Source organism: Rutilus rutilus (genome assembly GCF_951802725.1).
Source record: "Rutilus rutilus genome assembly, chromosome: 14".
Classification (NCBI taxonomy): Eukaryota; Metazoa; Chordata; class Actinopteri; order Cypriniformes; family Leuciscidae; genus Rutilus; species Rutilus rutilus.
The window spans coordinates 4,537,195-4,564,314 of NC_140219.1; the positions used below are offsets into that span (position 1 = coordinate 4,537,195).

General features: G+C 38.7%; 4 protein-coding genes and 1 long non-coding RNA gene across 7 annotated transcripts in view; 1 reads left to right on the forward strand and 4 right to left on the reverse strand.

Moving 5' to 3' along the window:
- Window positions 1-27,120, reverse strand: part of LOC311303879 (protocadherin gamma-A11-like) — a gene marked incomplete at its 5' end in the record, with an annotated part of 224,513 nt that overhangs the window by 169,211 nt on the left and 28,182 nt on the right. The gene's annotated exons all lie outside the window — the stretch shown is intronic.
- Window positions 1,419-4,968, reverse strand: LOC311303890 (protocadherin beta-15-like). Its single transcript, XM_084430639.1, has one exon. The coding sequence runs from the start codon at window positions 4,131-4,133 to the stop codon at window positions 1,692-1,694; it is 2,442 nt and encodes an 813-aa protein (XP_084286765.1). The 5' UTR covers window positions 4,134-4,968; the 3' UTR covers window positions 1,419-1,691.
- Window positions 5,287-22,482, reverse strand: LOC311304104 (protocadherin beta-15-like; the record flags this gene model as incomplete). The annotated part of the gene is made up of 3 exons (XM_084430967.1): window positions 20,816-22,482; window positions 6,168-7,121; window positions 5,287-5,316 (listed from the first exon to the last, which is right to left on the reverse strand). Exons 1-3 carry the CDS (start codon window positions 22,235-22,237, stop codon window positions 5,287-5,289), a joined length of 2,406 nt encoding a protein of 801 aa, XP_084287093.1. The 5' UTR covers window positions 22,238-22,482.
- Window positions 9,306-12,341, forward strand: LOC311303935. Of its 3 annotated transcripts, none has more exons than XR_014629851.1 (9): window positions 9,306-9,657; window positions 9,855-10,069; window positions 10,438-10,531; window positions 10,635-10,834; window positions 10,994-11,111; window positions 11,198-11,289; window positions 11,402-11,508; window positions 11,717-11,893; window positions 12,042-12,341. It is a non-coding gene; the product is annotated as an uncharacterized lncRNA (long non-coding RNA). The 3 variants fall into 3 exon arrangements; XR_014629852.1 differs by having other exon boundaries at window positions 10,438-10,489; XR_014629853.1 differs by lacking the exon at window positions 10,635-10,834 and having other exon boundaries at window positions 10,438-10,489; window positions 12,042-12,340.
- Window positions 20,774-26,370, reverse strand: LOC311304105 (protocadherin beta-15-like; the record flags this gene model as incomplete). The annotated part of the gene is made up of 3 exons (XM_084430968.1): window positions 23,850-26,370; window positions 22,069-22,249; window positions 20,774-21,714 (listed from the first exon to the last, which is right to left on the reverse strand). The coding sequence occupies exons 1-3, from the start codon at window positions 26,244-26,246 to the stop codon at window positions 20,774-20,776; spliced, it is 3,519 nt and encodes a 1,172-aa protein (XP_084287094.1). The 5' UTR covers window positions 26,247-26,370.

Here is a 27,120-nt window from a genome sequence, read left to right on the forward strand (position 1 = left end):
TGAAGGGCCATATTCTGGTGCCATTTTTTATTTAAGGCACCTCACACTTAGAACAAATGGTGATATAATATTTATTTATATTGCATCTGTAAGAATTGAGAAATCGCAAAATGCCGGACAGTCTGTTTCGGGGGCGACCAGACCCTGAGAGGACAAAAGGACCTCTCTGGAGATTACCATTTGAACTGGCCCTTGTGCACCATCGAGACGAAAGTCTCACCTCCGAGTCATCGTAATCTACATCTCTTTCCCTCTCCCCTCACCCCCTCTCTCTCATGCTCAGATGATCACCTGAATTCACCCAAGAAAATGTATAGTTTAATGTGAATGATTATCACAGAGTATTTTTCACATTTGGTATCATTTAAAATGTCACAGTGCGACTGGTACAAATGTCTCATTTCCAATAAGTAAAACAAAAGGTAATCAGGTTTTTAAGAGTTTAAAGATAACTGACTTACAAAAGAAGGTGGTCTCTCAAAACAAATGGTCACACACCCCCAAAAGGTGCAACCTCTGAATGCAAATTTCTTTTGTTAGTACATGTTTCCATGTGAAAGGGTTGTCTATATAATGAAATGCAGCAGGGAGTTCGAGGCCTTCTGTACCTCAGATGAGCCCATGATGTTGAAGGACCTCAAAGAATTCAGCATCATGTATTTGAATGTTGGGTTTGCATCTTCTCTCTATTCTAGAGCATTTGATGTTTTGTATCGATTATCTTTGAATTGATTATGAAATTGGCATGATACATTTACCTGACATAATAAATTGTTACATTTGATTATTCGAACTGACTTTGACATTATTTTCATTGAAGAGTTAAACGGAATAGTCAAACATTCGCTCATAATTGATGATCCACAGATATCATTAAAACCATTTAATTTATGGAGTCAGATGAAATAACGAGAGAATACATATTCAAATGTATTGCATTTAATCAAAAAATACTTTGCCTCGAGAAAAGACAGTAACACGTTAAGACCTTCCGCGCTGCTCGGATGCCGGCTTTGGGCTGATTTAGTGCGAGCTTACACATCTTTGCTGTCCATGGAGCTAATGCTTTTCATAATCAAACACTGGAATGTATCATTGAATAAAAAAACAAAACAGTATTAAGATAATGAAGCATGGAGTAAACATTTACTTTCCACTATGGATCAAAGACTGAAGCAATGGATTATCTATTTTGAGTGCTCCTCTACACATGTAGTAGTTTCTGATACTGAGAAAAAGTCAAATGTAAAGAAAAAGCTATACACCTAATGGTTTGACATTTAAAGTGCTGGCAGATTGCCCATGCAAATCACCAACTAGAAATACTGATAGAAAAAATACTAGACAGACAATATGGCCAGAAATATGTTGAAAACCTCTTTCTATTTCTATTTTTTTATTTATTTTTTTTTCCAGTGATTTCTGCGAAAACAAATCGTAATGCTACAACATAGAATGATATTCTAGAGAATTCATTTCAAATGTAATTTCAACTTTGTTGCAACAAATGTGTCTGGTGCAGAGAAACTTGACTTAAGGGGAACGTGAACGGGGGGATTAATCATAAAAAAATTAAAACTTAAACATTTTTTAAAAAAAGAACAAGAAACAAGAGCATCACTGAGGTCAGGCACTCACGTTGTTTGATTGGACCTAATAAGTGGTTAAGAAAAAAAGAACCCATACATGTATTAAACAGTCAGACAAAAAAAAAGTTCATTAAAATAAAGTAAATTTAATTTCTTTGTTAGTCCTACCTGAAAGGAATCGTTCATTTCCGCATCAAGCCCTTCAAGATCATCCACAGCGGACTGAGTCTTTTTCAGAGTCAGGTCAGCAGTCAGTGTGCCCTCATTATAAGATCTGATGAACTTGAAGTCACTAGTGCGCGAGCCCGTGGTCAGGTACGCGTCATAATTGTAAGTGCTGCGGAGAGTTCCCGCGCCCTCCACCTCTGCGTAATTTGGAGGGAGATAGGCGCTGGGAATGGCTACAGCTCCATCAAACAACAGTCTGGGCTTTCTCCTGCGACAAAACCTCACGGCCAGGATGATGATGATGAAGGTCAGGAAGAAAGTGGAAACGGACACCAGCGCGATGATCAAATAAAACGTCAGTTTGGAGCTGCTCTCGTCATGAGACATGTCTTTTAGTTCTGGAACTTCAGCCAAGTTATCTGATATGAGTAAATACAACGGGCACGTGGCTGAGAGAGAGGGCTGTCCGTTATCTCTCACGGACACAATAACGTTCTGTTTCATGCTGTCAGATTCAGAAATGTCCCGCTGCGTCCTGATCTCCCCGCTGTGGACACCGATAGTGAAAAGTCCCGGATCAGTCGCTTTAATAATGTGATACGAGAGCCACGCGTTCTGTCCAGAATCCGCGTCCACGGCGATCACCTTGGAGACCAGGGAGCCCGCCTGCGCAGCTTTGGGAACCATCTCGGTCATGAAGGAGTTTCCTTCCGGAGAGGGGTATAATATCTGAGGGGAGTTGTCATTCTCATCAGATATGAAGACACTCACGGTCACGTTACTGCTCAGAGGAGGAGAACCGTTGTCTCTGGCTAACACGAGCACTTTGAAACTCTTCAACTGTTCGTAATCAAACGACCTCACGGCATGAATGACCCCGGTGTCTCCGTTAATGGACAGAAAGGAGGACACCGGTGCGCCATTGACATCAGAGGACAACAGAGAATAAACTACAGTGCCATTCTGTCTCCAGTCCGGGTCTGTAGCTGATACTGAACAAATAGAGGAGCCCGGTTTGTTATTTTCTTGCACATGAGCTCTGTAATTCTGCTCCTCAAATACAGGTGGATTATCATTCACGTCAGCTACAGTCAAGTGTATATTCTTAGTGGAAGATAAAGGCGGAGAGCCCTCATCAGTAGCAGTGATTGTAATATTATAATCAGAGAGCAGTTCGCGGTCTAATTCACCTGTGGTCACCAGAGAATAGTAGTTTTTGATGGAAGGAACGAGTTTAAACGGGACGTTTTGCTGAATGGAGCAGCGCACCTGTCCGTTATTCTCAGAGTCTCTGTCCTGAACATTAATGATGCCAACCTCTGTACCGGGTAACGCGTTCTCGGGAACGGGGCTATTCAGAGACTTAATCACTATAATTGGAGAATTGTCATTAACATCTGTAATTTCTACAATTACTTTAGTGTCCGAAGAAAGACCAAAGGCATCCTTTCCCTCAATAAGCATTTCATACCTTAATGCTTCCTCAAAATCAATGGGGCCTTTAACTTTTATCTCTCCATTGTTTTGATCTAGAGTGAATAGTACGTTCGCAATTCTCGAAATTCGGCTGAACTCATAGGTCACTTGCCCATTTTGTCCCTCGTCAGCATCAGTAGCGCTCACTGTCACCACTACAGTATCTACAGGAGAATTTTCAGGCAGACTGACTTTATAGACGGCCTGACTAAAGACTGGAGCATTATCATTAGCATCCAGCACAGTGACGTGTATGGCTACAGTCCCTGATCTCGGTGGAGTCCCGCCGTCTACCGCAGTAAGAATTAAAGTCACCTCTTTCTGCTGCTCACGATCCAACTCTTTGTCTAACACTAACTCAATATTTTTGCCACCATCCGCCTTTGTACTTACAGATAAAAGAAAATGGTTATTATTTTCAATCGAATAGCTTTGTACTCCGTTCTGTCCTATGTCAGCATCATGCGCCTCATTCACGCGGAACCGAGCGCCTTTCATAGCATTCTCACTTATCTCAAGCTTTATCGTGTCTTTAGGAAATGTTGGCGTGTTATCATTAATATCTTGTATTTTTATAGTGACACGGTGTATCTCCAATGGGTGTTCTAGAACTAATTCAAAATTTAGAGCACAGGAAAGCCCGTCATTACAAAACTCTTCTCTGTCGATTCTCTCCGCTACGGTCAGTTCTCCAGTATTCAGATTAATGTCACAGTATCGTTTTCTGTTACCTTCAGTATCAATCCGAGCCTTACGAGATGACAGCCTGTTCACATCGAGTCCGAGATCCTTTGCTATATTTCCAATCACAGATCCGCGTTTCATCTCCTCCGGGAAAGAATAGCTCACGTCTCCATAAGCGGTGTGCGCCATCAGCACGAAGAACAAAAGGCCAAACATCTCAGCAAAAACGCAGAACGTTTGAAACGCCTAAGCAATTAAATCCAGGAACACAACAATATACATGTAAAAGGAAAACATAAATGTAAATCTAAATTACGAGTGTGGGCAGAAGTACAATTTATGAGGCAGTCTCCGTCGACGATTTCTATAATGAGACGAGCTTGAAGCCCTGTGAATGACATCAGAAGAAGGGTGGAGAGATCTGTACTGAACACACACATCGTTTTTCAGGTGAACAGCGACACTATGAGTTAAAAGAAGAAACTGCATGATATTTGTATCTTTTGACAGAATTAAGTGCTGGAATGTACACCTAACTTGGTTATATACTTAATTATTTAGAGAAACAAGAACAAGCAGCGACATTCACTGAAGCCTGGAAGATAAATATAAAACCACAACATTTAAGGTACTAAAGCAAAAACAGCGGTTTAGATTGTAACATTATTTAGAAGCAAAAAAAAAAAAGAAAAAAAAAAAAGGATACATTCCGGTGCAGCACCACGGACAGCGACAGTAAAACCTGATCAATGCTATTTCCATTTCTACCTAAATGACATTAAAAAAATTGCTGACATCAGAATTTATTTGCCTTTAAAGACATATTTCACATAAAGGAGACATCGATGAGATAAACTTAAAATCACATAAAACAGCAACATTTTGTCATAGATTCGATTAATATCCGTATCCATTGAAAGGCAAACAAAGTAACAATTAAAAAAAAAAAAAAAAAAGATAAAATGAGCTCAACAGAACGAGTCAGTTTCAGATTTATTAAAAATGGCACCAACAGATAGGTTATAAGCTCTTCGAAAAAAAAAAAAATGCTACTGACGAAAAAAGAATGCAAAACTCAATAGTAAGACGACTCGTGAAACATGGTAAATGACTTACAATTGATCATACATGAGCAAATAAATAAATAAATAAAATAAAATAGACTAATTTAACTATATTTAAGACTTTAAACTGAACCTCATAAATGTTCATGCGTTTAAAAGCATTTGAATGAGCCGCGTGATCTTGCTATTTTAAAGAGTCTGTTGTCAATGAAAGCAGTCAAATAAATTACAAATAGGCATACACATTTAATCTGTAAACACAGTCCATAACTATTTATCTAAAGAAAGTATTCGTTAGTCCTACTTTAAAGAGTCACCCATGTCCGCATTATGTCCTTCAAGATCACAAGAACACAAATTTAACCAATTTATAAAGAATACACTTGTACAAGACATCGCAAATGCTTGAATCTAGTCCATGGTCTATATAATAGCACAAAAATGTAGGTAACCGCTCAACATCACCTGTTGTCTACAGTGAGCGAACTGTGATGTCAGTCCTGAATATGAACACCGTGAGTGGAGAGAAACAATGTGAATGCCAACGGTGGCACTGGTAAACAACAACAGAGAGTTAAATTGGGAAACTTGAATAACTCTGACAATAAATGGCAAAACTTGGATACAACTCATGAAATGACTTCACAATATCAATGGCCCGGAACAACCAAATATTCTCGTAGAATTTAAAAGAGAACAAGCTCGATTTGCAAGAACATCTGTTAAAAAAAAGAAGAAAAGGACTGTGTATAGACACAGTATAGACTAAACCTCACCAGCAAAAGACACTGTCTGTAGAGCACCATGGACAGCAAATAGAATATATGTATATATAGAGCCATTTAATCTGAACTGTTAACATTTCTGAAATCCCTTGAAAACATTTTCTTTGTGAAAAAATATGACTAATATCAAACATTGTACATGTTCAGAAGTAGTTTCGCACATTTTGGCCATGATTTACAAAATTACACACACAGAAAAAACTTGATTGTGTAAATAAATTATTTTAGGAAAACACTGCTTTTCAGATTTAAAAATTACCCTCTAAAATGATCAAGTCTACAAATATAACTTGAGTGAGCCACGCATTTTTATTTATTTATTTTAAATTAAGTCGTTTGCCAATGAAATCAGAACATAAATAAACATTAAAACTTATTAAAAAAAAAAAAGTTAGTCCTACCTGAAAGGAATCGTTGAAATCCGCATCAAGTCCTTCAAGATCATCTACAGCGGACTGAGTCTTTTTCAGAGTCAGGTCAGCAGTCAGTGTGCCCTCATTATAAGATCTGATGAACTTGAAGTCACTAGTGCGCGAGCCCGTGGTCAGGTACGCGTCATAATTGTAAGTGCTGCGGAGAGTTCCCGCGCCCTCCACCTCTGCGTAATTTGGAGGGAGATAGGCGCTGGGAATGGCTACAGCTCCATCAAACAACAGTCTGGGCTTTCTCCTGCGACAAAACCTCACGGCCAGGATGATGATGATGAAGGTCAGGAAGAAAGTGGAAACGGACACCAGCGCGATGATCAAATAAAACGTCAGTTTGGAGCTGCTCTCGTCATGAGACATGTCTTTCAGTTCTGGAACTTCAGCCAAGTTATCTGATATGAGTAAATACAACGCGCACGTGGCTGAGAGAGAGGGCTGTCCGTTATCTCTCACGGACACAATAAGGTTCTGTTTCATGCTGTCAGATTCAGAAATGTCCCGCTGCGTCTTGATCTCCCCGCTGTGGACACCGATAGTGAAAAGTCCCGGATCAGTCGCTTTAATAATGTGATACGAGAGCCACGCGTTCTGTCCAGAATCCGCGTCCACGGCGATCACCTTGGAGACCAGGGAGCCCGCCTGCGCAGCTTTGGGGACCATCTCGGTCATGAAGGAGTTTCCTTCCGGAGAGGGGTATAATATCTGAGGGGAGTTGTCATTCTCATCCGATATGAAGACACTCACGGTCACGTTACTGCTCAGAGGAGGAGAACCGTTGTCTCTGGCTAACACGAGCACTTTGAAACTCTTCATCTGTTCGTAATCAAACGACCTCACGGCATGAAGGACCCCGGTGTCTCCGTTAATGGACAGAAAGGAGGACACCGGTGCGCCATTGACATCAGAGGACAACAGAGAATAAACAACCCGTTCTCATCTCAGGGCGTCAAATAAGGCCGTTTTGTCACGTCCTTCGGCGTTTTCTGCCCACGCATATAGCACCCTTTTGCGTATAGATGACACGCACATGGCTTTCAACCAACTTCAATGTAAAACCATCCGCGATGTAATTACACGCTCAGGGCTTCACCAGTCGTCAATTCACCTCAACATTGACCGACTGCACAGACTAAAGACGTTTTCAGGAACGACTTATGTTTGCTCTATGATTAGGATTGCCTACACCTAATATAGGAGGTCATTGTTTTCCATTATTTATCTTTCGAGAGGAGATATTCGCCATTTTCAACACCCTTATCGTCTGTGAGAGACGCTCGCGGCTTAACCACCTCCAATGCAACCCACCCGCGTTTTACAGGACGCAGTTGGACTTTGCTAGCCAATCCAAGTGCGTGATATCAGACGCTTTCAGCAACAGTAGCATGCGTAGGCTACAATTTCGTTTAGTTTTAAATAAGCCTGTGGTAGCCTACTCAATTTTTAAACGTGAATGTGTGCTAGGTATCCTAACTAAAAACACGACAATATAGGTTCCATCATCCCTTAATTGCCCGCAGGAGTATATTGGCCGAATTCAACACACCCTTTATCGTGTGTGAGAGACGCTCATGGCTTTCAACCATCAATGCAACCCACGGGCGTTTTACAGGACGCAGTTGGACTCGTTAAATATGGATGCTTGGCCAGGACCCCTTGGCGTCACTTTTTAACGCACTGGGTATACCTTTGGCGTCATTTTTCAACGTGCAGGGTAGTCTGTTTGACTTCTATAGAACTCTGAACCGGAGCCTGCGGCGTTGAAATTTGACGTCTTGGTAACACCGTCCGCAACCCGTCTGCTGTGTATGGGTTGAGGCTACAATAAAATAAAAATAAAAGGAATAGACTACAATAAATGATCTATGCCAGGGCTAGTAAAATGGCGGCCCCCAGATGATATTTATCTGGCCCTCCAACTGGTTTTTGATGTTTAAAAACCCTCGCAATCTGATATCTAAGTGCCCTCTCTGCGCAAAGGTTTAGCGCGTTCGGCAACCGCATTCAGCGGTGAGTTTAACAACACACATGGTGTGCAACCGCATTCAGCGGTGAGTTTAACAACGCTCAACTGCAGGTAAAACGGCATTCAGAGGTTAGTTTAACCAAAACAACGCTCAACTGCAGGTAAAACTGCATTCAAAGGTGAGTTTAACAACACTCCACGGCGTGCAAGTAATTAGTTTAACCGTTTTCTTGTCATAGGTACTGGTACATAGGTACATTGCTTTAAGAGCATGCTGGGTAACGTATTTTTATCGGAGGTTTGTTGATGTTAATAAATATATATAATATGCTACGATTTTGTTCAATTAATATTACATTTTTTATTTTATTTTTTATTGATTAAATCCTCTAAATTAATAACGCTGACGTCACTGTATGGGGCGATCCCAAGGTCCATTGCGATTTCCCACTTGGTAAGTAGAAGAGTTAATTAATAGAGATGTGTACTATTCTTAAATTTACACATCTAAAAACTGTTGAATCAGGACAAAAAGTTGTGTTTAGAACCTTTAGATGTGTAAGGTGGCAATTTCGTATGACGGTAAAAAATAGAAGGCATTATAAAAATATAGCTTGCTGCACCAAATGTGCAGGCTAGCAAAGTTAGCTAATTGAATTCAAGTTCATTTTTGTCGCATATAATCATGTATCATAGGGGAATGTAATATTTTCAGTATTACATTAGCCCACAACTATTATCCAATATTAGAAATGTTCAGATGAAGAACAGTTGCCAGATTGGTTTGTTTTACAGCCTAATTGTTTAAAATCCATGCAAAATTATATAATTAACACCCAAATAAATCTATAATTAACAATACAAATTAATACATAACTACTAAATTGTGGCTCATCACAATTTTTCAATATGAAATAAAACAATTAATGTGTATAATTAATGTAACAAGCAATGGTGTCATAACTTATTGACTGATTTATATATTTATAAACAGGAATTTTCACACGTTTTTTTTTTTTTCAAAAAAAAAAAAAAAATTCCAAACAAAGCCACAGCAGAACTTCTAATATATATATATATATTAGAAGTTCTGCTGTGGCTTTGTTTGGAATTTTATTTATTTTTATTTTTTTTGAAATAGAGCTAAACTTACATTTATTGACAATTTTTGTCTAATTTCTATCTAAAATGTAATTAACAATATTCACTTCTTGTTTATTAAAAAGGAATATCACATACAATTTAGCCCATTCTGGCAACACAGATGAAGAGAATGCTGGTGTAAAATGTTCAATTCTGTTTTTTTTCTTATTTTTCTTTAGGTCCCTCTTCGGCAGCTTCAAAAATTATTTTTAGCCCCCTTAACATAATTCAAGTGTACTGTATGATCTTTTTCAGTCCGGCTTGTACCTGTGGAGATACCTGACAAAATCTGTGGTTGTTCACCAGAGTTATTGAGGGTTAGTCCAGGAAAGATTGTTGCTGTGGTCACAATGAATGGTAAGAATGTGAAGAACTTTATTTTGTCCTGTTTGAGAAGCATCTTTAAAATAAATATATATCCATACGCGACTCCCTACAAGTTTGACATAGATATAAAACTAAAAATATATGAAGTATACAAAGTAATATATAAATAGTACAAAGAACCCAAACCCTGGTTTACATTACAGTGGATGTGTTTTTGATATTTCCAGGATGACATGATCGAACCATGCCTGAGTTAATTTGTGAGGCATGCCAATCCACTTGGACTGCTGAGTCGATGCCCTAAACAGAAGTGACTACTGGCCTGCAACCCTTCAATTTGCCACACTTTATGCCACAGATGTCTTTTTTTTCATTTGAAGAAATGAAGATGGCGGCACCAGGACTGTCCTGCCAAGCATACTGAATCAGCCGCTTTGGTCGTGTGAGTATTGAATTTATCTATCCTGCAGTGTTGTTGATATCTTTGAGTTGTTGGTTGATAAGCAAGATCTCAGCAGACAGTTTTCTGAAAAGTTTTTTTGAGTGGGAGGCTGTGCGATTTGAGGTGGACAACATATGCAAGGAAGAGCCCTTCAACTGTCCTGCATGCACCCTAGATATGCTTGCAGTTTCAGTTGATGGAAACTGCAAGCATTACCATTTCAAGAATGCTGCTAGCTACTCCAAACTGTGTATCACAGTGTTTGTATTAATAAGAAAACATTGCTCTTTAATGTGAACTAAGAAATCTCAGATTTTAAGTTATAAATTGTTGTCAATCATCAATTGTTGTTTTTTTGTTTTTTTTAGATCTGAGGAACAGGCCATCTTTGAAGGCATCTTCATAGCCAAGGATGAAGACGTAAAAAGATTTGTAGACCACATTCACAACACAACCAAACATGTAAAATTCTAGATGATAATTAGACTTCAGCACTATAATAACCTCTTTCTGAAGAGTTTGTTTAGGAGAGTCTTATTTTCATCAACAATTTTCCATATTGTAGTTCAGTGGAAGAAGTGTTTGTGGAGGGGAGTGGTCAGCAGCCAGAGAGACCTCCCAAAGATCTGCCAGCAAGGTAGACGAGGAGGGATTGGAGCTTGTGGTGTGTCGGCACGGAGTCCTGCTCCAGAGCTCCAGCACCTTCTTAACATGAAGCCATTCCTTTCGGTATTTCATGCCAAAGCCCATGATTTTAAATGCGAGGTAAGGAAGTGTTGCTATGGGATAGAATCGTATTATCTAAACTGAACATCTGCAAACATCTGTTTTTTATATATATATATATATATATATATATATATATATATATATTTATTTATTATTATTATTATTATTTTTTTTTTATTTTTTATTCTTAACCAGGTAAAATGGAGTGGAGCATATCAGGACGGTGCTGGTTTAACACTAGGGGAGGAGGTGGAACAGTGCAATGCCTTCCTATCTAGGATTGCAGTAACCAGAAAGCATATGTCAAAAGCAGGTAAGATGACCACATACTGCACTGGTTACATCCTTACATAATACGTAGGAGGAATATGGTAACATCATATTTTCTTTGTTTTTCAGGATGCACAGATATGCTGACTCTCATGGCCATGCGCTGGAATCAGCAAAAGTTCAACAATTTGGCTATCTCACTGACCCGCCGATATCAAAAGGTAATGACATCAGTAGAATTAATTTTAGATGTTCAGTACTGCATGTTAGCAGTGTACGAAGCTGTGCATTGAGCATTTGTTTTTTGTTTCTTACCACTGTTTGTTATTGTAGACCACAAAAGCTCTGCAAAGCCAGTTACAAAACCTAGAGTCCATGAAAGCGCAATTGACAGTGACAGCGAGCCAATTGGAAGAATGATGTAAAGGATTGGGCTGACGGTGAGGAAATGATTACTTGTAATACATTTAGTCACAAATAATTGTAATTGTTACTGTTTGTTGACTGCTTCTGACAAATCTGATACATAATGACACATAACCCACAATGCTTCAAATGTCATTCTGTAACCCCATACTATTTCAGAGATTCTTTGAAGGTTGATGTTTAATACAAATTATTTATTTATTTATCATAAATGCATTCCAGACTCTGTCGATCTAAGGACAAAGAGAAAGGCGTTTGACATCATCATGTCAGTAAGGAGACTTGAGGAGGAGCAGAAGATTCTTGTTGCAGAGATGGACCACCATTGGAAATCTCTTTCAACTCGTCCCGATACCCTCAGAGAGCTGTCCTGCTTGTTTTCTAGTGAGACAATGAAAAGTATGTATTTGTAATAAATTACATAAACATAGGGTTGCCTCGACCAAAGATTACTATTAGGGGGCAGCCCTAATAAATATACACAACAATGATGACTGTTTATAAAGTTTCTAATGCTGGTCTTAAATTCTTGTGTTCCTCTTTTAAGATTCGCAATGTGGCCTAAGTGAAGAAGGTTTGAAAGGTCTGCAGAGCATCATCCTCAGAAAGCGGCATCAAATCAGAGAAATGAAGGTGCAAGCAAGAGACTGTTACCTGCAAGTTTTGTCTGGAGCAGAGGACATCAACTTCTTGTACAGTGATTCAGCTGATGAGTACAACAGTGACTATGAAATATCTGATGATGGACTGTAATCTACAAGACAGTAACACCTTTCATACTTCTGGACAATGACCTTAACTATGAATATAAAGCATGTAATAAAATCTGCTTTTTATCACCATAAATATAACCAAAGTGTTACCTCTTCTTTCACATACATAGAAATGTGTGCATGCATGCATGCACTGTGTGGTACAGTAACTTTCATTAGTTGAACTGTAGGGTGCTGTATAACAATTGAAATCTGTTAAGAGACATGGAAGAAGCAGATTATAAGGAAGAACACCATAATGATGAGGAATAATTTTCTCCCCAACATAATATTCAATGTGCTTTCTGTGTAATCTAGTACAGGTTTCATAGTCAACTGATGTGATTCTGTGGTACTCAGACCATTTCACCTATCAATTGTGTAGATTTATCAGCTGTGACCTGATTAACAGTATAATGTTACAGTTTTCTGGATTGCTAAAACACATTTCTTGAAACTCACATTCTCAAAACCTTAAACACAAAACCAAATTTTCAAACCACATTCAGAGAACATGTGACTCTTATGGCAAAATCAAACAATTGCCTCAAAACCATTTTATCTGTGCTCAAATCAAACAATGCTTTCAGATCATACACACATCAGTCAATATTATAAACACTACAGATCATTCGTTAGACACTACAGAGAAAAACGAAGAGCAGAATCCGAAACACGCAGTTACCGAAATAAAAGTATATCGTAACTAAGTAAACAAATTTTGCAATTACGTAAAAAAAGTATAGTAATGACAACTTACAGTAGTAAGGTGAATAAATTGTATACTGTATGCACTGCAAGTATAGTATTGTACTGAATATTGTATAGTATTGAATGTCTGTATATTCAGCACTTTTTATACTGTGACCCAACTGCAAAAGACAAAAAGGTTACAGTAAAAACCTCTAAATGAAAAGCGTTACAGTCACTCAGAAGAGTTGTGCAACTAGAGGAATCAAGGTCAGTGAGAGAGATTTTATTCTGCATCATGTCTTCATGTTGGTCCGGCCTGATGACTTCTTCCACATAACAATGTCATCTCAGGAAAAGGGAAAATCCCTAAAGCAGATCCAGCCTTGACAACATTCTTCACACCTTGCTCTTTCTCATCCTCCTCCTCTTCCTCTTTGTTCACCACCTATTTCACATACTCTTCTTCCTCCTCTCCCTCTTATATTGTTTCCATCCATTGTTGGTAACATTCAGTGCAACATTTTGAGTCAGTTTTGGCACTCTGAACTGACTTGTATGATGTACAGTTGGTTTGGTCTCATCATTAGAAATAAATGAACAATTTTGAGTAGTTGTGTGTTAACGATGACAACTGTGTTGTAGTTGTTTAACTTTTGCCTGCCCGTGTTTAGTGTTTTGAAACATAAATGTGTCAGTGTGAAATGTGTTTTAGTGAGTGAGAATGTGTTTAGAGTTTTGCCAAAAGAGTGCATGAGATTTGCAAACAGTGTTTTAACTACCTGAACTTGTTTAATGTTTTACAGAAAGAGTGATTTACTCGACAAATTCGATTAGGCTATTGAGAATTTGGGAGGTTTAGTGTTTTAGCAATTCAGAAAAGGTCTATTTTACAACATTTGTAAAATATTGCTGTATTTTTGTATTCCGAGTTCAGAGTCTTGCAATATAATCAAAACCTAACACAAGCATGATGTAAATATAGAAAAGGCGGGAAAGCAAAAGAATGTTCAGATATAAATGTGACTCAATACAGTTTGTTGTCCATGATGAAGAGAGTATTATGTGTAGGTTTTACTGCCCTTCCTCCCCCAGGGGTCCCGTAGCACCCCTGGAAGAGCAAAAAAAATGCACATTCTGCAAAGTCTGCAAATGCAAAGTCTGATAAGTGTATAAAAGTGAAAATTGGTAGGACAATTATTTATGCTATGTTTAATACATAATGTTGGAAAGAGATGTCTGGCATACATGGAAAGGTGTTAAAAAAGCATTTTAAAAAGTGCTCACAGTAAAATACCAAATTTCAGTCTGGCACTCAAATATGTCAAAGAGGTTTGAATAATGAACATATTTAGATGTTCCTTTGTTCATTAAAGATTGTATTTATTTAATTCCATTACTAAACGTTTTTAAACTACATTACCCATACGCCTCTATCATTGTGTCCATGGGACGGGCGCTGTAAATTGTAGTTCATTGAAGTGTGTAGTTACACTATAGGGTTAGGGTTAGGATCTCGGTAAACGTGTAATTTCTTTCAATATAGCAATACCTTATTGTTAACTGACAGTATTACTGACAGCATAACGCAAGCAAAACATAGTTTGCGATATGGAGCGCTTTTTATTCTGACCTAAACGTTAGTCCAACCACAGCTTGTCCTGCTGGCGCCATGGAAACGTCAAAACCACGTCACACTTGTCCATATATGGTATTTACAGGCTCTTCCGACTTTTGATGTACGCAAATCCAGGATATTTATTTATTTTGTTGTTGTTATTTTTCATTGAAAGATATACAACAACACTTAATTTCCATGATCATTTATGTATAAGTTCTGCAATAAAAATAAAAAGTTCCGAGTTCTGACTGAAGATAGGCTATGTAACCTTACAACCTTAGTAACAGGGATCTTACAGAAAGAAAATTACTCTTGATAGTTATTCTAGCATGCAGTATTTGTTTTAAACAGATATAAGTTAATCTCTTAATCAAATAAAATGCGTCTGTAACATTTAAAGATGATTGCACTCACACTTTGTACTAATTTCCCCAAATGTATTGATATGCCAAACTATTTAAAGACTTTAATTTTTCTTTTCTTAAAAAACAAAACAAAACAAAAAAACCCAGGAGATGCAAGGCTGCCACCAGAAAATACATTATTTTCTTCCCTTTGAAGAACACTTTGCCCCCCAAAATAAAAACAATATATATATTTACATGATTAATTTTACATTATTTTGTAAAAAGGCAAATATAAATAGGTAATTACAATTATAATTATAAATGTTAAAGGAATTAATATCGGAAATTGTAGGATTACAACATTTTAATATCTTTAGGAGTATTCTGTGGTATGTATTCATGGCTGGCATACCACACAAATAGTTCAAGTAGACTTACCTAAACTATATAAAAAATAAATTAAAAAAATAGTACAAATAATGCCTTTGGGAATGCCATTATGCCAAACAGCACTAATGTTCTCCCTTATGATCTCCATGGCACACTTCCTGGCTGTTGTGCAGTTAATGAAAATGCAAAAGTTTTTTTTTATTAAGAAAATAAACACAAAAAGAGACTGGGTATTGTGCAAAAAACTTTAATGAACAAAAGCAAGAGAAAAAGAAAAAGAAAAGAAAAAAAAACTCACAAAAAAAAAAAAGAAAAGAAAAGAAATTAAGGGTGCTTGAGTCCAGGTGACAAGGTTGCTGGTTGGGATGTGGGGAATTAGGCATAACATGCAGGAATTCACTGGCAGGCTCCCATGTGTCATCCCAGGTTTTGCCACTGTAAAATATCATAAGTGCAAAAAAATTCATTAGAACACAGAGAAAAAAAAAATCAAAATCACTGTTGGGTTAAATTTAGAGAGTTCATTGAAATGTATTTATGTTTGGTAAAGTAGCATTAACCCTGGTTAAGCCCAGTGGTGGAATGCAACTGAGTACATTCACTCAATTTACGGTGTTTTTTCATTTTACACATTTTTATACAACATTGCATCTCACAGGAAACTATTGTACTTTTTACTAAACTACAATTGTCTGGCAGCTCTAGTTACACAATGTTCCACACAGTTCCTGTACATTGAAAGCCATGTATCTCAATTTACGGATTTCAAAATGTTTCTGATAAACTGAGGGATGAAGTTGTCATTAGTGGGATGAGGAAAATCACATTTCCAACACATGTACAACAGGAAACAACTAAATTATGACACATAAGAGTTTCAGATGCTGAAAGATTCATTTATGCGTGCATGAAACACTGCTACTTTTGTAATGCATTACCAAGTGGATGTCCTGCTGCAGGCTCAATAAATAAGATAGTTCAGAGCTAGAGCTAGCCACTAGAGAACTTACTAGAAACAGTAAAACCAGATCACATCAGGACCATTTTATTGTCCATACATTGGCTGTCTGTCAGCTAATTTTAGAGTTCTATTAATTACTCAGCAAGTACTGAATGGTTCAGCTCCTCATTACCTACAATCCATTGTGTTAATCACAAAATTCCAGGATCTTACAAATAGAATATTCTAAATAAAGACAAGGAGGTAGATCATTCGCCCATTTGTCTTTAAAATTATGGAATAGTCTTCCGAGCATTCCAAATTCAGACACACTCTCTCAGTCCAGACTAAAGACAGTCCAGATATTTGTCTTTAGTCTGGACTGAGAGAGTGTGTCTGATTTTGGAATGCTCGGAAGACTATTCCATAATTTTTCATCATCGGAATGCATGTCCTAAAGGTTACAAGGGCCTACCTGCCGGATCTAGCTCTTCCAAATGCCTCCACCTCATCGCTATTTGCTTCTGAGTACTGAGAATTAAATAATAAATAAAATATGACTTACCACACAGTGCATGGCAACCAGTGGACTTTCAATTCGGCTTTCCCCTACACACAAAAACACGAATAATAATTATTTTAACTGTTTTAGCAATCACTGATTAGGGCATAACATATTGTTTTATTATCTTTGAAAGGTCAGAATCAGTCATTTAGACAAGAAAGCAGCCTAACAGAACACATTTTACCTCATTTATCCGTTCCCCAGTTATTCGATCAAAGAGGAAAACCTTCTGCCTACTACATTTTCGGCAACCTGAAATGATGAAAAGACACGGAAAGTTTATTAAGCCATGATGCCATGCTTTGTAGCTGAATCAGTTCAAATTTATCATTTCACATGTGAGGTAATATGCAGTCCTTTTCATTCATGTCAAAGTAAATTTGTCCCTGTTTTTGAAAGCAAAATGTACAGGATTGGCTTTCCCAAAGTCCTCTTAGCTTAATGGTCCTTGCACACTGACTCTGAAATACGACGAATAAATATGTTTTGTCAATCACGTTTACACACTGCCGTCATAAAAAAATCGGATCGGGTTCGATTTTCTGCGTTTTTCGGATCAGTAGTAAGAATTTGGAATGGTGTTTTGACAATTCAGAGCCACCGAATGACGAATACGGAAAAACGCATACGGAAATTTCAGACTCAGTGTGGAAGGACCTTAAGTCAGGGATTGACATTAACCACAGGCCTTGGACATTGGCCACAGCTAAATAACTAAATACTGTGAACTGGCTACCAATGACCCGGTTAGCCAAATTAATCAAATTTACATGAAGTCAACTCTGACTGGGAGCAAATTTATTACCAGTGTGGGGTAAGATGTACCATGCAAAAGGTTACCTTTTCTTCTGTTCTTCACACGTGGCCCTTCCTGACACAAAGAAGTGTAAATGTAAGAGGCAGACGGAGATGGAAGAGAGACAGAGGGAGAATAGTGTGAAGAGGCAGAGGTGTTTGTCCTTTTCATTTGTTGCAAAGACTTAGAGCATGGCAGTGGAAGTTTGGAAGAAAGTGAAGGAAGAATAGTTGTACAAGTAGACGAAGAAGTAGAAGAGAGAGAGGTTGGAGAGAGTGGGGAAGACAGAGGAACAAGGTTAAGAACAAATACAGTCTCAGACTCCTTGGTTTGACTCTCCGCCGCCGCTTGACTCTCCGCCTGCTGCACCATTTGACTCTCCGGTTGCTGTGGAGGTTGCTATAATACAAGTTTACTTTCATTTAAAATCTTTACATATTAACAAAGAAATATACATTTTAAACATTCATAATTTCTAAATCAAAACATTACTTACATTTTGTCAAGATAAATTCATAGGCCCTCCGCATCTTCTCCAAAAGAATTTTAGTGACAGGAGTGGGGTGCAGATGGGTTATTATATCTGCAACCCATTTATTCGAAGCCCTTTTATCTGGCTTGCCAATAAATAAAATTGGCTTGTATCCTACAGCTTCAAGTTTACTCACCTGAAATGAACAAAAGCAGTTATCAGACATTAGTTAAATCCACTGAATTATTAGAAACATCAGTAATATATAAATCAATTTTATTTTAAGGACATTTAATGGAGTTGGAGTACAATGCAAGAAACATTCCTCTTGAACTGTATGCAATCAATGGCCAGTTTCAGATAAGGCCAGAGGTACTCTGCAGTTTCTGCCATTGCCATCATGACTTACTTACAGTAATACTTGACAGAAAAACACAAGACAGACATGGCTCTTAAAAGTGCCTTTATTGTGTGTGTTTCTGTGTGTGTATGTGTGGTGGGGGATTAGAATAAAGAGCAGGCAAAACTGAAGGACCTGATGAGGGAGAAAAAAGCAATTCAGAATCGAACACCTTATATTTTACACCAGTATTCTTCATGTTGCCAGATTGGATAGTTTCCCAGCCATTTGGTTGGTTTTGGGTTGTTCTATGTGTGATAAAAAAAGGCTTGGGCAAGTGGAATTTTTTTATTTTAAGGCAAAGGACAGAAATGGAAAATAATTTTACAGTTGCACTGTTCACTGTAGTAGCCTTAAATAGCCTCTGAAAGAACACACAAATTATTTATCATTTCATATTGTGATGAGCCACAATAATGTTGTAGTTATGAATTAATTTGTATTGTTAATTATAGATTTATTTGGGTGTTAATTATATAATTTTGCATGGATTTTAAACAATTAGGCTGTAAAACAAACCAATCTGGCAACTGTTCTTCATCTGAACATTTCTAATATTGGATAATAGTTGTGGGCTAATGTAATACTGAAAATATTACATTCCCCTATGATACATGATTATATGCGACAAAAATGAACTTGAATTCAATTAGCTAACTTTGCTAGCCTGCACATTTGGTGCAGCAAGCTATATTTTTATAATGCCTTCTATTATTTACCGTCATACGAAATTGCCACCTTACACATCTAAAGGTTCTAAACACAACTTTTTGTCCTGATTCAACAGTTTTTAGATGTGTAAATTTAAGAATAGTACCCATCTCAATTAATTAACTCTTCTACTTACCAAGTGGGAAATCGCAATGGACCTTGGGATCGCCCCATACAGTGACGTCAGCGTTATTAATTTAGAGGATTTAATCAATAAAAAATAAAATAAAAAATGTAATATTAATTGAACACAATCGTAGCATATTATATATATTTATTAACATCAACAAACCTCCGATAAAAATACGTTACCCAGCATGCTCTAGTTAAAGCAATGTACCTATGTACCAGTACCTATGACAAGAAAACGGTTAAACTAATTACTTGCACGCCGTGGAGTGTTGTTAAACTCACCTTTGAATGCAGTTTTACCTGCAGTTGAGCGTTGTTTTGGTTAAACTAACCTCTGAATGCCGTTTTACCTGCAGTTGAGCGTTGTTAAACTCACCGCTGAATGCGGTTGCACACCATGTGCGTTGTTAAACTCACCGCTGAATGCGGTTGCCGAACGCGCTAAACCTTTGCGCAGAGAGGGCACTTAGATATCAGATTGCGAGGGTTTTTAAACATCAAAAACCAGTTGGAGGGCCAGATAAATATCATCTGGGGGCCGCCATTTTACTAGCCCTGGCATAGATCATTTATTGTAGTCTATTCCTTTTTTTTTTTTTTTTTATTGTAGCCTCAAGTGCAGACGGGTTGCGGACGGTGTTACCAAGACGTCAAATTTCAACGCCGCAGGCTCCGGTTCAGAGTTCTATAGAAGTCAAACAGACTACCCTGCACGTTGAAAAATGACGCCAAAGGTATACCCAGTGCGTTAAAAAGTGACGCCAAGGGGTCCTGGCCAAGCGTCCATATTTAACGAGTCCAACTGCGTCCTGTAAAACGCCCGTGGGTTGCATTGATGGTTGAAAGCCATGAGCGTCTCTCACACACGATAAAGGGTGTGTTGAATTCGGCCAATATACTCCTGCGGGCAATTAAGGGATGATGGAACCTATATTGTCGTGTTTTAGTTAGGATACCTAGCACACATTCACGTTTAAAAATTGAGTAGGCTACCACAGGCTTATTTAAAACTAAACGAAATTGTAGCCTACGCATGCTACTGTTGCTGAAAGCGTCTGATATCACGCACTTGGATTGGCTAGCAAAGTCCAACTGCGTCCTGTAAAACGCGGGTGGGTTGCATTGGAGGTGGTTAAGCCGCGAGCGTCTCTCACAGACGATAAGGGTGTTGAAAATGGCGAATATCTCCTCTCGAAAGATAAATAATGGAAAACAATGACCTCCTATATTAGGTGTAGGCAATCCTAATCATAGAGCAAACATAAGTCGTTGCTGAAAACGTCTTTAGTCTGTGCAGTCGATCAATGTTGAGGTGAATTGACGACTGGTGAAGCCCTGAGCGTGTAATTACATCGCGGATGGTTTTACATTGAAGTTGGTTGAAAGCCATGTGCGTGTCATCTATACGCAAAAGGGTGCTATATGCGTGGGCAGAAAACGCCGAAGGACGTGACAAAACGGCCTTATTTGACGCCCTGAGATGAGAACGGGTTGGAATAAACTACAGTGCCATTCTGTCTCCAGTCCGGGTCTGTAGCTGATACTGAACAAATAGAGGATCCCGGTTTGTTATTTTCTTGCACATGAGCTCTGTAATTCTGCTCCTCAAATACAGGTGGATTATCATTCACGTCAGCCACAGTCAAGTGAATATTCTTAGTGGAAGATAAAGGCGGAGAGCCCTCATCAGTAGCAGTGATTGTAAAATTATAATCAGAGAGCAGCTCGCGGTCTAATTCACCTGTGGTCACCAGAGAATAGTAATTTTTGATTGAAGGAATGAGTTTAAATGGGACGTTTTGCTGAATGGAGCAGCGCACCTGTCCGTTATTCTCAGAGTCTCTGTCCTGAACATTAATGATGCCAACCTCTGTACCGGGTAACGCGTTCTCGGGAACGGGACTATTTAGTGATTTGATTATAAGACTGGGGGAATTGTCATTTATGTCAGTAATTTCTATAACCACTTTTGTGTCTGAAGAAAGGCCATACCCATCCTTAGCCTCCACAATAATTTCATATCTTGATTCATCTTCAAAATCTATTGGGCCTTTCACGGAAATTTGTCCACTCTGATGATCCAATGAAAAAGATTCTTTTGCATATTCGGATAAATGACCAAATTCATAAGTCACTTGCCCATTTTGTCCCTCGTCAGCATCAGTAGCGCTCACTGTCACCACTACAGTATCTACAGGAGAATTTTCAGGCAGACTGACTTTATAGACGGCCTGACTAAAGACTGGAGCATTGTCATTAGCATCCAGCACAGTGACGTGTATGGCTACAGTCCCTGATCTCGGTGGAGTCCCGCCGTCTACCGCAGTAAGAATTAAAGTCACCTCTTTCTGCTGCTCACGATCCAACTCTTTATCCAACACTAACTCGACATACTTGCCTCCATCTGTTTTTGAATTCACTGCTAAAACAAAATTTAAATTTCTCTCTAAAATGAATGTTTGCACTGAATTGTGGCCGACATCCGCATCACGAGCCTCAATGACACGAAAACGAGCACCTTTATAGGCACTTTCACTTATTTCTAGATTGATTACATCTTTGGGAAATATTGGCGTATTATCATTAATGTCTTGGATTTGTAGGACAACGCGATGCAATTCCAAAGGATTTTCTAATACAAATTCGAAATTAAGCACACAAGAAAGCCTCTCCTTACAAAGCCCCTCTCTATCTATCCGATCGGCCACTATCAAATCTCCCGTTGTCAGATTTATGTCGCAGAATCGTTTTCTGTTACCTTCAGTATCAATGCGAGCCTTACGAGAAGACAGTCTGTTCACATCGAGCCCGAGATCCTTTGCTATATTTCCAATCACAGATCCGCGTTTCATCTCCTCCGGGAAAGAATAGCTCACGTCTCCATAAGCGGTGTGCGCCATCAGCACGAAGAACAAAAGGCCAAACATCTCAGCAGCAACCTTTGAAATGCTTGGGAAATTCAGCAGAAAGTAATTCCAGTAATGCAACAGTTAAAATGTTAAAGATAACACGTGAAACTAAATAATAAAAAAAGACCAGTCACATTCGACGATTTTTTAGAACGAGACGATCTCGCAGCCCAGTGTATGACATCATCAGAAGCAGGGTGGAGAAATGTGTGCTGAAGACACACATTGTTTTGTAGGTGAACAGCGACACTATGAGTTAAAAGCAAAAACTGCATAAGAATCATATCTTTCACAGGATTAAGCGTCAGAACGTAGCCTACATACACTGAACAGATATACTTATATAAATTATTTTTTTCAAAACCAGAGGCAGCAGCAACATTCTCTGAAGAATTGGAGATCGAATTTACCACAGCATTTAGGCCTTCAGTATTTAAAAACAAAAACAAAAACAAAGACAACAGAAAGCTATGAACTACATCGTATATGGGGGGCACCAGTGCAGTGCAACAGTTAAGCACCATGGACAGCAACATGAAAAACCTGTAATATGCCATTTCCAATTCGGCTAAAATAAAATAGTTAAATTGCTGACATCGGAATTAAATTTTCTTTATAAGCCAGTTTCATACAAAGGATAATAACTACAAAAGACAAAAAACTAAAACTTCTTAAAAACAGCAACATCACTTAGTATGATTCATAAGTTGTTTTCATCATGGGGACCAAAACATGTTCCCACAAGACAAGGATTTAGAATATTACCATCTTTGTGGACACACACACACACACACACACACACACACACACACACACACACACACACACACACTTCCTCTACTACAGCATGGACAGCAAATAAAAAAAAAATGCCTTTCTATTAAACTTCATATCCGAGTGTATTGGCGCTTATAAAACAATACTTACATAAAAATGTAAAGCCATTTATAAACCTTTTTTACACAGAGACAACATGTGACACAAGCTAAAACGAAGTAAATTAATATAGCTATATTAATGATCCACATTGCGTTGGATCACATTCGTTTATCCTGGGCCAGATTAAATAAGCTCTATTGATCATTAATATTTCTGAAACCCCTTTTAAAACCAAATATGTATTGTATTATTTTCAGGGAAAATGTGCCTCCACAAGAATTGACTACAATCCCAAGCGAATTAGCTTGCTTGTGCAACCTATCAAATTTCGTTTCCAGGTCGAGGGCCGGTGATGTACTGTAAACACTTGCGCAAACCGACAATAAATGTAGCTACTTTTCAGACGTGAAATTGACCCTGAAATGTCGCACCTGCAAAAGACCACTTGAATGAGTCAAATGAAACTTAGCAGAAATGCATAATTCGTGGCGCCTCATATCTTAAAACCGACCATACATGAAAAAAAAAATATATATATATTTTTAAAAGAATTCTATTAAATGTAGCCTTAAAAAAAATATTTAAAAATGACTTTCAAACATGTCCATGTGCATAAAATAAAGCATTTGAATGAGTCAGACAGTTTTGGTCTTTAAAGAGACTATTGGCAGTGAAAGCGGTCAACTTTGAACAAATACACACTTAATATGGAAGTCCAGACCATTAAAAATAAATACTTTTTTAGTCCTACCTGAAACGAATCGTTGATATCCGCATCAAGTCCTTCAAGATCATCTACAGCGGACTGAGTCTTTTTCAGAGTCAGGTCAGCAGTCAGTGTGCCCTCATTATAAGATCTGATGAACTTGAAGTCACTAGTGCGCGAGCCCGTGGTCAGGTACGCGTCATAATTGTAAGTGCTGCGGAGAGTTCCCGCGCCCTCCACCTCTGCGTAATTTGGAGGGAGATAGGCGCTGGGAATGGCTACAGCTCCATCAAACAACAGTCTGGGCTTTCTCCTGCGACAAAACCTCACGGCCAGGATGATGATGATGAAGGTCAGGAAGAAAGTGGAAACGGACACCAGCGCGATGATCAAATAAAACGTCAGTTTGGAGCTGCTCTCGTCATGAGACATGTCTTTCAGTTCTGGAACTTCAGCCAAGTTATCTGATATGAGTAAATACAACGCGCACGTGGCTGAGAGAGAGAGCTGTCCGTTATCTCTCACGGACACAATAAGGTTCTGTTTCATGCTGTCAGATTCAGAAATGTCCCGCTGCGTCCTGATCTCCCCGCTGTGGACACCGATAGTGAAAAGTCCCGGATCAGTCGCTTTAATAATGTGATACGAGAGCCACGCGTTCTGTCCAGAATCCGCGTCCACGGCAATCACCTTGGAGACCAGGGAGCCCGCCTGCGCAGCTTTGGGAACCATCTCGGTCATGAAGGAGTTTCCTTCCAGAGAGGGGTATAATATCTGAGGGGAGTTGTCATTCTCATCCGATATGAAGACACTCACGGTCACGTTACTGCTCAGAGGAGGAGAACCGTTGTCTCTGGCTAACACGAGCACTTTGAAACTCCTCATCTGTTCGTAATCGAACGACCTCACGGCATGAATGACCCCGGCGTCTCCGTTAATGGATAGAAAGGAGGACACCGGTGCGCCATTGACATCAGAGGACAACAGAGAATAAACTACAGTGCCATTCTGTCTCCAGTCCGGGTCTGTAGCTGATACTGAACAAATAGAGGAGCCCGGTTTGTTATTTTCTTGCACATGAGCTCTGTAATTCTGCTCCTCAAATACAGGTGGATTATCATTCACGTCAGCTACAGTCAAGTGAATATTCTTAGTGGAAGATAAAGGCGGAGAGCCCTCATCAGTAGCAGTGATTGTAATATTATAATCAGAGAGCAGCTCGCGGTCTAATTCACCTGTGGTCACCAGAGAATAGTAATTTTTGATTGAAGGAACGAGTTTAAATGGGACGTTTTGCTGAATGGAGCAGCGCACCTGTCCGTTATTCTCAGAGTCTCTGTCCTGCACATTAATGATGCCAACCTCTGTACCGGGTAACGCGTTCTCGGGAACGGGACTGATAAGAGAGTTAATTACTATTATAGGGCTGTTATCATTGACATCAGTAACATCTATTACTACAGTGCATCTACTCGCTAACCCCTGACCATCTTTAGCTTGAATGGGCAGCTCAATTGAACTCTCCTCCTCATAATCAAAGAACCGTCTTAGTTTAATTTCACCAGACACTGCATCAAGGTAGAACATTTCCAGATGGTTTTCTGGTAAATGGCCAAATTCATAGGTCACTTCTCCATTTTGTCCCTCGTCAGCATCAGTAGCGCTCACTGTCACCACTACAGTATCTACAGGAGAATTTTCAGGCAGACTGACTTTATAGACGGCCTGACTAAAGACTGGAGCATTATCATTAGCATCCAGCACAGTGACGTGTATGGCTACAGTCCCTGATCTCGGTGGAGTCCCGCCGTCTACCGCAGTAAGAATTAAAGTCACCTCTTTCTGCTGCTCACGATCCAACTCTTTATTAATAACCAGCTCTCCATATCTCCCTCCATTTGCCTCCGTAAGGACACTCAGAATAAAATGGTCATTATTTTGAAGTGTATATGACTGCACTGAATTCATACCAATATCTGCATCGTGGGCCTCATCTAATAAATAACGAGAACCTTTGACCGCTGATTCCTGTATTTCGAATTTTATTACACTTTGTTTGAACTGTGGTGAATTATCATTTATGTCCTCAATATTGAGAATAAAGCGATGTAGTTCTAAAGGATTTTCCAGCACCATTTCCTGATTAATAACACACAAAGCTTTCTTCCCACAAACCTCTTCTCTGTCGATTCTCTCCGCTACTGTCAGTTCTCCAGTATTCAGATTAATGTCACAGTATCGTTTTCTGTTACCTTCAGTATCAATGCGAGCCTTACGAGATGACAGTCTGTTCACATCGAGCCCGAGATCCTTTGCTATATTTCCAATCACAGATCCGCGTTTCATCTCCTCCGGGAAAGAATAGCTCACGTCTCCATAAGCGGTGTGCGCCATCAGCACGAAGAACAAAAGGCCAAACATCTCAGCAGCAAAGCAGAACATTTAAAATGTTTCAGAAATTGTTCAGAAATTAAATCCAGATATACAAGTAACATGTAAAAGAAGCATAATTGTACAAATAAATCCAATGTCTGAAATAGTCCTTCGCTCACCGTCGACGATTTTCTATAACAAGACGAGCTTGAAACTGTGTATGACATCAGAAGCAGGGTGGAGAGATGTGTACTGAACACACACATGGTTTTGCAGGTAAACAGCGACACTGTGAGTTAAAAAGAAGAAACTACATACAAATTCTATACATATTTGACAGGATTAAGTGTCGCATCATATAAAGAACTCTTGTTAAAATTGTTCAGCAAAACAAAGGCCAGCAGCAACATTTTATGAAGAGTGTGAGATAAATACGACCACAGTATGTGTATTATAAAAACAATAAACATAAGTTATAGCCTGATAAAGTGGTGTGAGGTATAATATAGGAGAGGAAAGAGCAACACGCTCAAAGACCAAGAGTAAACGCTAGTGCAGCACCACGGACAGCGACAGGGAAAACCAGCTCTATGCTATTTCCAAACAGACTACAAAGACAAAACTACACTTAAATGGCATATTTCTGTCATCAGACTTTAATTCAATCTATAAACCATCAATATATAAAGGAGACATCATGAGAGAAAACGTCAAACTACTTAAAATATCAACATTCATAGATTCAATTACAAAGATCAGAATCCACGGAAACATAGCCTACTAATGATCTCAAAAAATATGAAAGATAATATAAATAAAAAAGCTAGACAGATGGTTTATTCAACAGAATCAAGCAGAAATTTGATTTCTGACCTCTAAAGATCACCAACAATCAACTTTTTGTCATGGGATGTGGAGGAGATGAACCCAGAAGCAGACGAGG

What these genes read in the sequence shown, in the direction of transcription:
- LOC311303890 (XM_084430639.1), bottom strand. Translation starts at nt 4,133, where the DNA reads ATGTTTGGCCTTTTGTTCTTCGTGCTGATGGCGCACACCGCTTATGGA.